The 16,247-nt window shown below is 48.4% G+C and overlaps 1 protein-coding gene across 1 annotated transcript; it reads right to left on the bottom strand.

Moving 5' to 3' along the window:
• Positions 1 to 9,864: 9,864 nt before the first annotated feature.
• LOC136579853 (E3 SUMO-protein ligase ZBED1-like) lies at positions 9,865 to 15,100 on the bottom strand. The gene is made up of 2 exons (XM_066579908.1): positions 15,066 to 15,100; positions 9,865 to 12,085 (listed from the first exon to the last, which is right to left on the bottom strand). The coding sequence occupies exon 2, from the start codon at positions 12,060 to 12,062 to the stop codon at positions 10,146 to 10,148; it is 1,917 nt and encodes a 638-aa protein (XP_066436005.1). The 5' UTR covers positions 12,063 to 12,085; positions 15,066 to 15,100; the 3' UTR covers positions 9,865 to 10,145.
• Positions 15,101 to 16,247: the final 1,147 nt, after the last annotated feature.

The raw sequence follows: 16,247 nt of genomic DNA, 5'->3' as shown, positions 1-16,247 counted from the left end.
CTATTGGCATCGCTCAAGTCCACCTTCGTTTGTCCATGTGTATCACAGGGAAGGTCCCTTTTCAGTAGGTAGTGTCTAGTGGATGTTGGGGAGTAGTCATGTGGTAGCTGAGCCACCCCACGCCCCCCTGTGGAGGGCCTGGGGGGGGGCCAGCCCCGTCGGGGCCAACAAGCACTACTAGTTAAATGATACATATCTGAATCAGGCGCTCTGGGTTCGGTTTTCGTTGATGTTCATTCTGCGGCGTGGATTTCCCGCTGTTGTCCAGGAACGCGTTGGTCGTTGTTGTCTAGGGGATCTGCTCGGTTCGCTCACATAGGGGATGTGTTCCTCCTCTAAGATGCGTTTTCCTTCTTCCAAGTTTCTTATTGAGTACGACCTTTGGTTGATGCGGACCAACAAGGCAAATGGAAAGTTCCAGCGGTATCTTATATTCGCTTGCTGCAGGGCTAGGGTTATGGGCCTCAAAGCTCTTCTTTTTGCAAGAGTGGACGGAGCAATGTCTGCAAACATTTGGACTGAGGTGGGGACCCCCGGCAGCGAGTCTAGGTTGCGTGCAGCCGTTAGGAGTTGATCTCTCATCTCTGAGTAATGGAGCTTCAGGATAGTATCTCTTGGTAGGTCAGTATTGGTCGGTCTTGAGAGGGCACGATGTATTCTGTCTATCCGTAGGGATTCCTGCGCTACTTGGGGGAGGAGAGCGGAGAACAGATTCGTAGCGGCCTCTTTCAGGTTGATGATAGACTCTGGAAGGCCTCGGATGCGTATGTTAGCTCTCCTACTCCGGTTTTCGAGGTCCTCACATTTTAGTTCAAGCGCTTCTACTCTTTCAGCACAGTCATCCCATCTCGCTCTTTCATGGTCCAGCGCGTCTATGATGTCGTCCGTTTTGTGTTCAAGATCGTTGGTTCGCTGGCCTAGATCGTTAATTTGTCTGGATATGTCGTGCACCGCTGCCTGTAGCTCCTCTCGGAACAGTTTCTTGATGTGTGTAAGGAGCTTCGAGTCTGAGGAAGAGATATCAGAAGCTTGGTGCATACTTGGTGGGTCGATGTTCTGGCCGGTGCTTGGGATGTCTCCGTTTTCGGAGTTGTGGGGTGATTGCTCCATCTGCGTTAATGGGGTATATTGGTTGCCCGAGAACAGTTCTGGTAATGTACATTATAGATGTTTGATTGTGAGGTCTTCTAGTTTGGTGTTAAAAGTTGCTTCTGTTCTGAAGAGAGGGACGGGGTCAGAGCGCAGCTCATGGGTAGGCCGTAGTCATTCCACTAACTGCGTATGACCCTTTTCCTGTGGGGGGGTTGCAGGTCATCGGAAGTCTTTTGTGAATATTCTTAAATATATGCTTGCGTTTGTGGCCGTTTGTAGGATGCCTTTTATAGCAATTGTTGTGTGGTTAGCTTCTGCAGGTTCAGGGTGCAGATTTTATGAGTGGCTGGTGCTGCAGGTCTGGGGCTGCAGGGGAGGTGTGCAGGCAGACTTTATGCTGTGCTGGCTCTGGGCCTCTTGCAGGCTGCTTCACTTCAGAGAAGGGGGGGGGGGGGTTCTGGGGGCAGACTCCTGGGGTATCTCCTCTGTTTGCTTGAGCTACAGGGCTCACTTTATCTCTCTGCTCCCCAGCACAGGATTGGTGCAGGCTTCCAGGGGTCTGCACTGGGCAGCACTTACTTTTAGGAGTCTGCCGCCTTCTCTCCTGCCTCTTCTGCCCGTTCCCCGACGTGTTCTGGGTCTCTGCAGCTGTTCCCCCGGTCCTGCTGCTCTCTAGCAGGGGTTTGGTGCTGTCTTCCGCGGCCGGCCCTCACTTCCGGTCGGCCGCGTCCAGAAATTTAGTCCGGGGATGCGGCCGGAAGTGTAGGCCGCAAAATCGCGGTTCCGGCTAGAGACCCGCGGAAGGTCTCTTTTTGTTGGTCTAGGGCCGGAGGTGTCAGCGGTGGTGTTTTCGGCTCCGTGGGGGCCCTTGGACGAGCGAGAAAGCCGCCGGCGTGATGCTGCTGCCAGGAGCTCTGGATTCAGCGTGTGCTCCCGCTGCTGGCTAGCCACGCCCCCCGTTGATGTCTTTTTTAAAGTGGGGTGCCCAGAACTGGACCCAGTATTCCAGATGAGGTCTGACTAAGGAAGAGTAGAGGGGGATAATGACCTCATGTGATCTAGACTCTATGCTTCTCTTAGTACATCCCAGAATTGTGTTTGCCTTTTTGGCTGCTGCATCACACTGTTGACTCATGTTCAGTCTATGATCTATTAGTATACCCAAGTCTTTTTCACATGTGCTGCTTAGCCCAATTCCTCCCATTCTGTATGTGCTTTCTTCATTTCTCTTGCCCAGATGTAGGACTTTGCATTTCTTCTTGTTAGATACCATTCTTTTAGTCGCCACCCACTGTGCAAATTTTTCTAGATCTTTTTGAATCCTCTCTCTCTTCCCTAGTGTTAGCTATCCCTCCTAGCTTTGTGTCGTCGGCACATTTGATCAGTTTCCCATCAATTCCCTCCTCCAGATCATTTATAACAATGTTGACCAACACTGGGCCCAGGACAGAGCCTTGTGGTCCCCACTTGATACATTCTTCCACTTTGATGTGCAGCCATTTATGACCACTCTTTGAGTACGATCACTCAGCCAGTTGTTAATCCACCTACGGCTGCCTGTCCATGAGCATTGCGAAATCCTGCGGTGGCTCTCTGCTGCGGGAGCCGCCGGCGCCTGGGAGCAGGAGCCGGCAGACAGGCTCACCGCGGAGAATCACGGCAATTCGCAGCATGCTGCGATTTGCCGTCCGCGAGCGGAGAATCGCTATGATTATCGCTGCGGGAAAAACAATGAAAATTCACCCGTTGACAGGGGCCCGCCTTTCCGATTCCATATTTGGTCATTTGTTTCAATAAGGATGGTATGAGACATTTTGTCAAACACTTTACTAAAGTCAAGATATACTATATCCACCGCATTTCCCTGATCAACCCAGTCAGTGATACCATCATAGAGGGACATTAGATTAGTCTGGCATGACTTTGTTACAAACCCATGCTGGCTCTGGTTAATTACTCCATTCTCACCCAAGTACTTGCATACATGCTGTTTAATAATTTGTTCAAAGATTTTTCCCGGTATAGAAGTCAGGCTCACAGGCCTGTAGTTTCTTGGATCCACTTTCTTCCCTTTTTTGAAGATGGAGACAACATTTGCTCTTCTCCAATCTTCTGGGACTATTCCTGTTCTCCAGGAATTTTTAAAGATTAATCCAAATGGTTCAGCCATTACCTCTGCTCCATTTACGTCATTGTTCACCTCGACTTGGTTCAGCAGAACCTCTACTGAATAGGCTAAGCAACTATGCTGAGGTATTCTTTCTAGATCTGCTCTGGAAGAATTAGCAGACATGGCATATCAGATAGCCAAGGCAGGGAGGTTTATATGCGAAGATATTTCCTAGGTATGGCCAGCTCGTGTATCGGCTGCTTCCATAGCCACACGCCAGACCCTGTGGCTAAAATCGTGGGGCGCAGATGCCATTTTCAAGAAGTTCTTAATAGGACCTTCTTATGCTGGTTAAAGACTTTTTGGAACCAGGCTTGATGATATCTCCAAAGCCACTTTGACTCTACCCAAGACAAGATATCTCAAAATACACACTGAACATGTTGGTTCTTCTTATGTGCAGACCCCAATAAATACCTCCTCCCAGACAGGACTTTACCTTAGCTCTCTGTCCAGAACAATGATGGTCCAAAAGTCATGTCTGAAGTATTTGCACACTCAGTATATACCTGACTGAAGGAGTTAAAATGAAATTGAATCTAAATAATTATACACTCAGGATTTTCCTGGCAAGAGGTTGAATCACTAAGTTAAGGTCAGACATTTCTGCATGGAGTCATTGAGATCTGTGATTGCATCCATGGAACCACAGGAGTTTCTGTCATCCATTAAAATCAAGAATCTTCATGTACCCATCTGCCCAGCACATTAGCGATCTCTCTGCTTTGCCATTGAATCACGATCAATGGACGACCCTTCTAGTCGGGTTGGCCCTGTGAGTCTTCACGAAAGTTCTAGTGTCTGTGATGGCTATTCTTCATTCCAAGATAGTAGCCTATCTCGATGACATCTTGGTAAAAGTCCTGACCTGCCAACCTGGAGAGTCTCCATATCAATCTGGACACCCTGTCCAGGTTCAGTAGGATCATCAACCACCCCAAGTCTTCACTCAGTCGCAATGTCTAGATTTTCTGGGTCTCTCCAACACTGCTTAAGCCTGTGTACTATTAACCAAACCAAAACTGCTTCTCCAGAAACAAATATGCGCTCTACAAACTCTGAATCCTGTGACAATTCGGCACTGTGTGAGAGTGCTGGGACTGATGGGCTCCTCCTTCAGGGCAATTCTGTTTGGCCAATTTCAAGCTTGGCCTCTCCAGTGGAACATTCTCTTAAAGTTGGACAAGTCTGGTTACTCTCGCAATAGAAAGATCATAATACCTCTGTAGCTTCAGCACTCCCTTCGTTGGTGGCTGGAGTCCCCACACATTCATCTGGGATTCTCCTTTCTGACCCTCTAAAGGTAAGTATTGACGACAGATGGCAGCCTATACGCCTGGTGGGTACTCTGAAGAATCTCTCGGTGCAAGACACTTGGACCAGAAAGGAGGCCACACTTCCAATAAATGTGTTGGATCTTTGGGCCATTCTCCTGTCCCTGCATCACTTCACACTCCAGCGGACAGGATTACCAGTCTGCATCCAAACCAACAACGCAACGGCTGTCGCATACATAAATCAAGGCAGGACTCGCAGCAAAGTCATGGAGGAAGCAGCAAAGATTTTTTACTTGGACTGAAGATCACTTTCCAGCACTCTCGACAGGCCATATACCGGGAGTGGACAATTCGATAGCCAACTTCCTCCACAGAAAGGGACCCCTTACAGCGACCCCTCTTCCCCCTGACATTGTCTACGCTTTGTTTGATGGCATGGCGCCTGAAGGCAGTCCTGAGAGACCGTGTATTTGCAGAAGCGGTTATTCAATCAGCGATGAAGGACACCCGCCTCCTGTGGGGTTTATCATGGTGTTTGGAAAAAAATTATTTTGAAGGTGTGACCAATGCAATTTTCATCCTATGCGTTTCTCTTTATCTCAGCTCTGTCCTTCCTACAGGAGGGGTCTGGATATGGGACTGAGCCCTAGTTCCTTAAAGGGCCAGGTATCCACACTATCCATATTTTTCCAATGTCCACTGGCTTTAAAGATGGTAGTTTGTGCTTTTGTACACGGGGTTGCTTACGCCATTCCTACATACCAGTCGCCCGACCTTCCTTGGGACCTTAATCTCGTACTGGAGGGGTCACAATCTCATCCCTTTGAGCCATTAAGTGAAGTTGCAGCTCTTTAAAGGGATGTTGGCCTGCAAGGTGGCCTTGGTAGCGGTCAACCAGATTTGCTGGGTTTGACAGCCAAGCCTCCATTTACTATCAGGCCAAGGTGGTCCTACATCCTGTCCCTTCCTACCTAAGATGGTGTCGGCCTTCCACCACAATGAAGACATCGGTTTGCCTTCACTTTGTGCCTCCGCAGTTCATCTGCTCTTTACAAACTGGAACTAGTGTGACCCTTGCAGATCTACTTTCCTCAAACAGCTTCTTTTTAGAAGGAGGAGCAGCTAACACATTTCTGCTTAGTGGGCGCCTGCCAGTAGTTTTACCCACCATCTTCAGATCTTCAGCTGTGCAATTAATGAGAGGAGAAAGACTTTACAGGAAGTACAAAAACGGCAAAACATAAAATAAAACCTTTATAAACTTATTACCAGAATCAGACGGACACAAAATATTACATTCACCGTGATCAAGACTGTAAAAAATTAGATCTAAAAAGGGCAGAATTTTTTTCCCCAAATCCACCTGCAATAATCCAAACTTATCCACGTGCATTATATATATATATACACACACCAAGATGATACCATTAGATTTACAACTTGTCCCGCAGAAAACAAGCCCTTACACACGGCTGACGACGGAAAAAAAGAAAATGCCATCACCCTAGGAAGGCGACGGGGAAAAAAAACTGAAACCATTAAAGGCACAAACAGAGTGCGGTGGTAAAATACGGCACCGTGCCTTCATAGTCTTCGATGAGCTCCTCATGAGGCCTTAAAGCATGGCCCAAATGTAGAGTAAAAAAACATACCCATCTGAAAGCGGCCTCATGGATCGCCTCGTGACAAGGGAGATTAAACAGAACCCCGATGTGTAGACAGCAGCAGTACTGCGTCGCTGGGAGAGAGGACTCGGTCACTCCAGGCTCTCCTGGATCCAGGGGTCCGGCTGCTGTGGGGTCTCTTACCGGCACTGTTTCCCAGCAAACGTCAAAAAGCAGACGATGACGGAAGCGGCTGTAATAAGCAGTTTTATAGCCAGTGGGGATGTCTGAGGCCGGCCCGTAATACTGCAGTCTTTACACACATAAGCAACTGCTAAAAACTCATTTCTCTCTTAGGGTGTTTGACAAAGTGAAGAGCCGAAACGCTCATATGAAGAAGCATCGACTGCAAGAAGAGAGGGAACGGGCCCTGATCTACGAATCAATACAGACAGCAGCCGGCTATTGAAGGGACGACACGAATGTAAAGGCAATCTCACACAACCCTTTGGAGAAGCCATGCGGTTTAAGACAGAGGCATTTCAGTAGCAACTGCAAGTATGGTACCACACTACTGACATAGGGGGCGCAATGGAGGAGATTCTGAGTTATGGAAGTAGTCAGTGACAAAGTCAGATAAGTTACTAAGCAGCATAACCGATTTGCAACATTGTTAACAAAAATTTCTCTTTATTGCATGTAATATGTTTTATAATTCTTCGATGTGGCTGTATAGATGGAACCAGGCCAGAGCGGATATAAAGGCTGTGTCCAGGCAGGAAGAGCTGCAGAGGGTTGGGGCACCTTATAGCGTTATCCCCTAGCCATAAGCCACGCAGTATCTACACAGCGCTGGGCACAGATCAATGGAAGTCCTCCATTCACCGCCTGGCACACAGCTGCGCAACGCCCAATATGCGGTAAAGACACCGTTGTGGACACGACCCCTCACAGGCAGCTTCTCCTCCTCACAGGGCACCCATTTCCGGCCAGACCCCATGGACTGTGAGGGTCTCCGTGCATCAGGTTGTGACACATTGAACACACTTTGACATAGTGCATTGGGTGGTTGTCACATACATTGAGACCCTAGCAGGGACCGGCCTGCTGTGTGGAGGAGCTGCCTGTAACGGGGGGACACAGTGGCATGACCCATAAACATAAGAGGGGATACTATATAATGTAATAAGGCAGACATTTAATATATCGTGCTATGAAAGCTGCTGTGTCTGCACTAGAGAGAACAGTGCAGGCACAGCTGGAACTCCATCTTCAGCTATGCCATGCACTAGCTGAAGATGACAGCTTCAACATCTGCTCCTTCTAGCGCCATAGGGGTTTCATACAAAAGGGAAAAAAAATTTAGGAAAACCCCACATGAATACACCCAAAAATTGAATGGCAGACCCATCCATGTGCATGTACCCTTACAAGGAACCCCATCACCCTGAACATGTCCTCCAGTCTACTGCCTGCAGACTGGAGAACCAATTTGCAGTTTTTCTTAATGTTAAAGGGGTTGTCCCGCGGCAGCAAGTGGGTCTATACACTTCTGTATGGCCATATTAAGGCACTTTGTAATATACATCGTGCATTAAATATGAGCCATACAGAAGTTATTCACTTACCCCCTCCGGTGCTGGCGCTCCCGTCTCCATGGCGCTGACTAAAGCTGCCTTCTCCTTCCATTAGGCGCGCTTGCGCTGTCTGGTCTTCTGCTCTGTTGAATGGGGCCGCTCCGGCGTGCTCGCGCCGGAGAGCTGGTCTGCGCATGCGCAGAAGACATGTGCGGCGCGAGCACGCCGGAGCGGCTCCATTCAACAGAGCAGAAGACCGGACAGTGCAAGCGCGCCTAATGGAAGGAGAAGGCAGCTTTAGTCGGCGCCATGGAGACGGGGACGCCAGCACCAGAGGGGGTAAGTGTAACTTCTGTATGGCTCATATTTAATGCACGATGTACATTACAAAGTGCATTAATATGGCCATACAGAAGTGTATAACCCCACTTGCTGCCGCGAGACAACCCTTTTAAGCTTTCTAGTTTTCTGTAACTTGTGTTTTTCTCAGCTTTAAAGAATTTATTGGATTGATAGACAATAAAACTGTTGTGACTTCTCATGCAGTACTGGCTTTAGCCAGCAGATGGCACCATTGTATAATGGCAGAAATAGTAAGCCCCCTAGGAAAACCAGGATCCAAATTGGATTGGAAAGGGTTAAAGGATTTCGCCAACACTTTTACTATTGATCTATCCTCAGGATTGGTCATCAAATGTTGATCAACTGGATCCCTGCCAATCAACTGCTGTCAGTGAAGCAGCTCTGGAAACATTGCAGCAGCCCAGCTTACATTGAATTCAAGGTTTCCAGGAAAGTTGAGTGATGCGACACAAAAGGAAAAGACGGGGGGGGGGAGGGGGGGGGGGGAAAAGACACACAGACACGTCTTCTCCCCCTACAAAATTCATTATAGATCAGCTAGGAATGCAGTTGAGTGGAAGAACTAGAACTCGGGCCTTGCTGTACACACTGGACATTCTAGGGATATAGCCATGCTGCCACTCAATCCCAACCTAAACAGGTTTCACGGCTGACCGAGGTATAGGGCAACAACTCCCTGATGAAGCTGGGTCACCAGTGAAACATGGAGGAGGGTTGTTGGGTGTCATTTTTTACTAAAACATTGATAGGCAGCCTAGCAGTGTCCTTAGATCCTCCATTGTCATTCAGGCCCAAGTTTTAGCTCTTTTACTCAACCGCTACCTCTATGGAATTATTGGGTGGTGGGAGAGATATATATATATATATATATATAAATAAATAACAGAATTCACCATAAGCAACGGCCCCTGCTCCCCACATGTCAGAGCATAGCCACACTCCTGTAGAAGTCTATGGGTCAGCTCCTCTCCACTGTGCCTATATGCCTCGCTGAGTCTGTGTAAAGCATCTCAGGTAAGAGGTCTGTCACCATAATCAGACAGACCATTAGAGAGGGTTTAATTCTGTCAAAAGTAAACAGACTTCAGATAGAGGCGTGTCACCGTCTGGTTTTACTCAGTGAAGCATTACAGATACAGTCCTTGTATTCTCCTACAGTAAGCCAATCGGCTGCAGTTTACAATCACACCAAGCGTTCCCCCAGCCGCTCTCATTTCAGTACTTGTGAGGTTTGTTTCAGTAACGGGGCGTCCGCCGTCCGCTGCTGGCTACAGAGTCCTGTGCGATCCCAGCCCACCAGTGGTTTTAAGTTTAGGGTAAATGCTTCCATTTACTTATCCAGCTAATATTGTACTCAGTCAGTCTGTAGTAGCAAAAACGTTTTATTACAAAATACCATTTAAATTAAGTGCAACACTTTACCATAAATTATTGGGGGGGGGGGGGGGGGGGGCGGCACTTTTTAAAATTTCACTACAAAAAAAAACCCAAAACACACAATCGTATTGAAAAGTGCAAGTGCAGTAACTGTACAGATACTACGCAGCTCGACCAAGTAGAGGCATTGGGGAAGAAGTTACTAAAGCTGGTGCAAGGGAAAAGTAAAGCAGTTGTCCATAGCAACCATTCAGATCCCACCTTAAGAGAAGGAGGACTAGAATGTGATTGGTTGTTATGGACATCTGCTACACTTGGAACCGATTTGGATCTCACTTCTGTAGGCCCTAAAGATCTGTCATGGGAAGGAGCAGAGGAAGGGGGGGGGGGGGGGGAGAGAAACACACCTTTTTCTACTGTCCAGCAGTAAACGGGACCTCACAGCATTGCAGAATGCATAGTCCCCAAATGCCGCACTGTTAACTGTGGATTGTGATACCAATTTGCCAGCAGGATTTGGTCATCTTTAATTCTGCACATTGGCAGTGTGGGTTTTGGGGCCGCATATCCCGCAGGACATTCAGTCTTGTGTGATAGGTCCCTTAGGATGGTTATAGTAAAGGTGGCCATTGATGGGTTCTTAAGATCCGTAACAGTTTACTTCTCCGACATGAGCGAGTGACCCTCAGACATTTGGTTTCATGTTGAAGTCTACAAAGTCCTTATTCTGGTGCAGGAAGAGTATCTGGTTGATGTACTTGGATTCCAGAGCAGCACGACGGATCTCTAGTGGGTCCGCTGCTGTGCTGAAAGCATGTTCTGGCTTTACAGCAGTGGCCGGTATAACAAGATATTTCCGGGCTAACCGGGCCAACGTTGGGAAACGGTGACTATTATTGTTCCACCATGCTAGAGGGTCTGTGGTACGTTTGCAGACAGGTTCCACTATGTAGTTCTCCAGCTGCTGGTGAGCTTCGGGCATGCTCTCAGTTGGATCTCTTCCAAGTAAAAGATCATACACGTTTTCAGACCCAACAGCTGGTTTAACCTTCTGACCAGGCAACGGAGCCATGTCTGTACCAATGTCCATGGCACAACTGCTTGGGATCCAGGAGTGATGAGAACAACATGTCTCAGGCATCTGTGACAGCATATTTTTCACTATGGTGTGCACTTCAGCCCTGGCCAGTGGTTTGAGGAACCTCAACTCTTTGAAGCGAGGGTCCAAAAAAGAGGCAATTGCAGAAGGGTTAGTTATTAGTTTCTCTTCATCTAGTATATCCCAATATCGTACGATCTCTGAGCGTATTTGGCAGGCAGCAGCTTTAATACTACTGTTGTCATCTTCGAAGGTTTGCTTGACAGTCATAAAGATACCATGCACACAGGGCATCAAAGATGAAGTGGAGATATTATGTTCTTCCTGTAGGAATGCCGTTGCAAGCCATATAGTCTTCAACATGGGCACCAAGTCTTGCAGCAACGTCCAGTGCTGCTCGGACAAGTTCTTAGCACCTTGTTCTTCCAAAATTGAAAGGACTGCCCACTTAACGTCTAACAAATTCTGACACATTTCTAGAGTGCTAATCCAGCATCGTTCCGTATCCATGACCAGTCTGGGCTTGTTCATGGCTTCCAGCTTGGCATTGAAGTCTTCTTGGAAGAAACTTACCAGGTCTCTAGCTGCACCCAATGCTTCTTTGACTTCCTGGACCTCCAGCCCTGCTTGTACACAAAGCTGTAGGACATGGGAAGTGCAGCAGAGACTGGTCCACCCATAAGTGTCTTTGCAAGTCTGGCCATGAGCGCTCAACGATGCCCATTGATTATGAACAACACATGACACAAGGTTACTAGATAGCCCAAACTCCGTCAGAGCTGAATACAAACGTTCTGCCAGGTTGTCATCTGCCTGGTTTTGGAGAAGAAGCTGCGACTCCAGCAAATACCTACATAGCCTCCAGTCATTGTCAATAACATTTGCAGTGATGCTGAGATAAGTCTTTTTTGACTGGTCATGCCAGCTTTCAATGGAAAGGACCACAGAGTGGGCAGACTGAAGACAACACTTGAGTTTCTGCTTAACGGCAGTGTACTTGTGCCACAAGATATCAGCTAGTTGTGTTGAGGTAGGAAGGTCAACATTTGGTTCCAAGTAGCCAAGGAGGAGTCCAAAGCCCTTATCTTCTACTACCGAAAGAGGATGAAGGTCCCTGTAGATCATCTCCAATATCAGGTTGGCAATCATTTGTGGCCGCGATTCTGACAGGCACAAGCTGTTTAGGGGCACCGCTTGTCGTAACCTCTTAACTGCCCCGTCTTGTTCATGGTAATCAAGCTCTGGCTGTTCCTTAGTTTGAGAAATTCCGATACTACGGAGACTATGTCGTACCGCAAGGTGCTCCCTCATAGATGTAGTGCTATTATGGAACGAAAGCTGTTTCCTGCAGAATTTACATTCCACGTTGGCATCTCCCAGCTTGGTGTAGTAATTCCACACCTTCGACTTGCAGTGCTCCACAGACAAACTGGATGAGGTCAGCTCAAGACTAGGGACTTTGTCTCTCTTTCTTCGGGCTGTGGTACATAAGACAGATGCCATCTTTTAGAATGGATTTTTTCCCCCTAGATAAAGAAGTGAGAAAGCTTAAATTAAAAAGGTCTCAAGAATTACGTCGTTAGAGATCTAGTGGCTGGTATCACCACCGATGTCCCAAGAGAAGAAGACAGAGTCCTTAATAGCCAGACACACAGAAACATTGGTCTCCATAACTAGCGATAGATGGCGGAGCTTGGAAACTTATTAAAATCAAAAAGAATTACAAGAACCCGTTAGTCAGGACGGAGCTCGGCCATCCATTAAAGGGGTTGTACCAAAGTCTAAAGTTATCCCCTTTCCAGGAGGTAGCTTTATGATCAGTGAGGGTTCAGCCACTGCGACTCCCACCGATCTCCAGAATAGGGATCACAACATCTCCACATGAAGGGAGTGGAGAACGCACATGGGCACCATAGCGCCTCCATTTATTTCAATGGCAGTGCCAGAGATTGCCGAGCGATCACACAACAATTTCCAATGCAGTAATTGAAATGAAACAGAGCTGCACATCCACCACTGCATTCACACGGCCAACGCCTGAACTAACTTTTTGGGACCTACAGGGTCCAACGGTTGAACACTGACAAGATCATAAAATTAGGAACTTTAGACTTCAATATAACCATTTTAACGTCATTTACTGTGGATATATACCTCAAACTGTATGATTGTAGTACAACAGGGGGCGATCCAGCCAGAAGTACAATGGGAAGGAATTAGCAAGCAAAGTGTGCTAGGATTCTCCTTAAGGAGATCAGCTAGAATATAAGTGAGGAGCCTTATAAGGCCATGCATGCTCCTCTAGGATTTGTTAACGCAATCCTATGCAGGCTTCCAGGGGCGAAGTCCCGCCGCGGAATTTCCGCCGGTCTGCAGGTGGCCTATGACAGCCGTTCACATAGACTCCTATGAGAGCCGTGAGAAAAAGGAAGGGGGAGGGAGTTTAGCAGCGGCTCGCGCTGCTAAAGTCCCTCCTCTTGCCAGCAGGTCCCATAGGCTGGGGAGGGAATTTAGCATGACAAGTGCTGCTAGAGTCCCTCCCCTTGCCGTCAGCTCCCATAGGCTTCTATGAGAGCCATTACTGACGCTAACAGTCGGCAAGGGGAGGGAGAGAGACCTTGGCAGCGCTAAGGTCTTTCCCCCCAGCCCACGTAATTCCAGGCTGCAGCATGTGAACAGGCGAGAAAACAGGAGATTTAGCTATGACTTTCTCCCATTCATGCGAGTTTCGGCAGCGGTTCGGGTCTGTGTGAAAGAGCCCTAAAGTATATAGACATTGGGCTTCTTCTGAATCACACACCATAGTACACTCAGAGGCTAGAGGTGAGATGAGGTAACATGGGCATCAAGGTCCTAGCAGCATGGAGTGGGTATTGGCTGGGATGGAGGGTTAGGGTTAGGCTTACATCATTAGCTGTACACGCTTCCATGGTAATGCGGCCCCGCACTCAAATGGAAATGTTTACAGCTATTCATGTAAGCCTAACACTGAAACTACCCTGAGGGATTATTTACACGAGCGTATATCGGCCGGCACACGCTTCCATCTAAGCAGCCCCCTTCCCTCCCCGACTCTGTCTCTCTCTTCCCTTTTGAGCGGTTTGCAATGGGAGTGGGTGGAAGAGGGCGGAGCTTAGCTCTGCCCCATATCGCCCCTCCAATTGCAAACACAGGACTGGAGGAGAGAAGCAGAGAGTCGGTGAGGGGGGTCTGCTTAGATGGAAGCATATATCGGCCGGGCGTGAAAACCCGACTGATATACGCTCATGTAAATAAGCCCTAAACCTCCATCCCAGCCAAAACTCATTCCACGCCGGTAGGGACCTTGCTGCAGCCAGCCAATCAGCAGCTTGTGGGTGGATACAGCCCATCACTAGGTCTCCACCCATGACTAGATACAATAGTACCGACCCTGATCAGCTTCTGGTTTCTTACACCCATAACAGCAGGATAACTGAACGCTCTAGTGTAGCTGTGAGCCTTACCGGCCATACATTTCCTGCAGGGTTAGTTGCTTTTTAGTTCTGCTGCCATACAGCGTGGCAATAATTAGTGACGGCAGCTTAGGGCGGCTTTACAGGACAATTAAGCAAATTGTTGTACAGTTTCACAGTCACTGAAGGAATAGTTGGGAGCCGAGATATTATTCATTAACGAGTTGGGGGTGTGAGGGTCTTTGGCGGGCGTGTAATTGAACTCTGAGCCCCTTCCCAACTCAAGCTCATTGGTTACTGAGTGTACTGGATGCACATAGATGTGCGCAGGCGGTCTGTCAGCGCTGCAGTGAGTGAAGACCAGGCCCAGCCAGAGGCTGCAGCAGGGAGTGTTCAGTGGAGCCAATGGGGTTAAATGTGACAGCAAAAAAGGCAGGAGCCAATCAGGATTTAGTGGGAGGAGCATACCTCCCTGCAGAGTTGTTGGTCATTGAAAGACAATGATTGCCCGCTTATTCGAGGGGATGTAATTAACGGGCTTATCCCAGAATATAACTTAAAGTCCATTTAAATGCAAAGACGAGCGCTAAAAATTCAGGAACTGGCAGTTTTGAGCGATCATTTTGAATTAGGTACTAATGGGCTAATCAGCTAAACTAGCTTCATTTGTGTGTATTTAGAGAACAGCGGGTGGTCTGTTCTCTAAATACATTGCTTTTGTTCTGCTGCTGGCTGCATACAATTCTATCAGTGCCGCCTGCAGAGAACACAGCATGCCGTCCCTCTAACAGGGACAAAGGCCTTTATGCTGAGCTGAACTCAGCGATGGACGAAGAGTGCATGATGGGAACACATTTACACGCAGCGGCTATCGCTCAAATGTGGTCGTCTGAACGAATTTTGAGCGATAATTGTTGAGTGTAAGTCAGCCTTTATCCCCTCTCCACAGGATCGGGGGTAACTATATGATTGGTGGGGGTCTCACCAGGACCAGAACCAGGATCCCGTGGACCCCCTGCAGCGAGGAGACAGTAGAGCAATGGCCGTGCATGCTCAGTGCGGCGCCACTCACCATCTGTGGGACTGGAGGAGATGAATGGAGTGCTGGCCACAGCCCCTCAGAGAGGGGGACACACGACACGTCACGATCAGCGGAGAGACCTTTATCACCAACCCTGTAGACAGGGGAGAACTTTACATTTTGGAATACACCTTTAGGCTGGGTTCTCACGCCGGAATCCTGGCGGAAATCTCGCGGTTTGGCCGCAGCAAAAAAAAAACCACGAGGTTTCGGCTGGGAAAGCGCTGCTTCAAACCCGCAGCACTTAGCCACAGGCTTTGGAGCGGCTCGGCCGCGCTTTTGTGTTGTGGTCGGCGCTCCCATAGAGGAGAGCGCGGCCGCAACAGGAAAAAAAAAAATTAAACAAGCAGAGCGGATTCCCTGGCCGACAGATTCGCCGCCCTGTGTGGCTGCCGCAGGTCCTGTGTGGCTGGCTAATCCCGGGATTGGTGGCCGCAGGTCCTGTGTGGCTGGCTAATCCCGGGATTGGTGGCCGCAGGTCCTGTGTGAACCCGGCCCTAATCATCCAGCAGAGGTTTAAGATGAAATGAAACAAAGTGACCAGTGAATGAATTCTGGCTCATCACCGGTTGGCGCTCACTTAAGGGGCGTTCCAGGCATAAATACTATTGATGACATCAGGATAGGTCATCAATAGGTGATCAGCTGGGGTCCATCTCACGGGACCCCGATCAGCTGTGCGGGCGTATGCTGTCAGTGCCACAAATACAGAGGCAGAAGCCTCCACGCTGCCCTCCCATGTAGTGGCCGGCACTTGTAATTGTAAGCGCCGCTCTCATTGACCTCAATGAGCAATATCCTGCAAATTAGTGAAAATGAATGATCATTCACTATAGACACAAGCCAACGATAAATCATTCAGTTTTTTTTTTTAGTTGTACAATCATTGGCTCATTCAGTTTCTCATTCACTTATACGCGGACTGAATGGTTTCCCATTTGAGCGCACCAACGATGTATCCGCTGTATAACCAGCTGACCGCTGACATCATTCACTTGTATAAATAAGAAACCGTTCGGTATAACGGGGCCCCAAGGGTCCTCTTAGATGGGCCGATGCTCATCAGACAAGCGAGTGACATCCCCGCTAGCCATTCGCTCTCGTGCAGCCGGTTTATACAGCGGACACATCGCTGGCTCATTCACACAATCATCATTCAGTCCCAGTAGAAGT

Source organism: Eleutherodactylus coqui, chromosome 10 (genome assembly GCF_035609145.1).
Source record: "Eleutherodactylus coqui strain aEleCoq1 chromosome 10, aEleCoq1.hap1, whole genome shotgun sequence".
Lineage (NCBI taxonomy): Eukaryota > Metazoa > Chordata > Amphibia > Anura > Eleutherodactylidae > Eleutherodactylus > Eleutherodactylus coqui.
The sequence above is the reverse complement of the archived record's forward strand: the minus strand, read 5'-3'. Positions and strand labels throughout refer to the sequence as shown.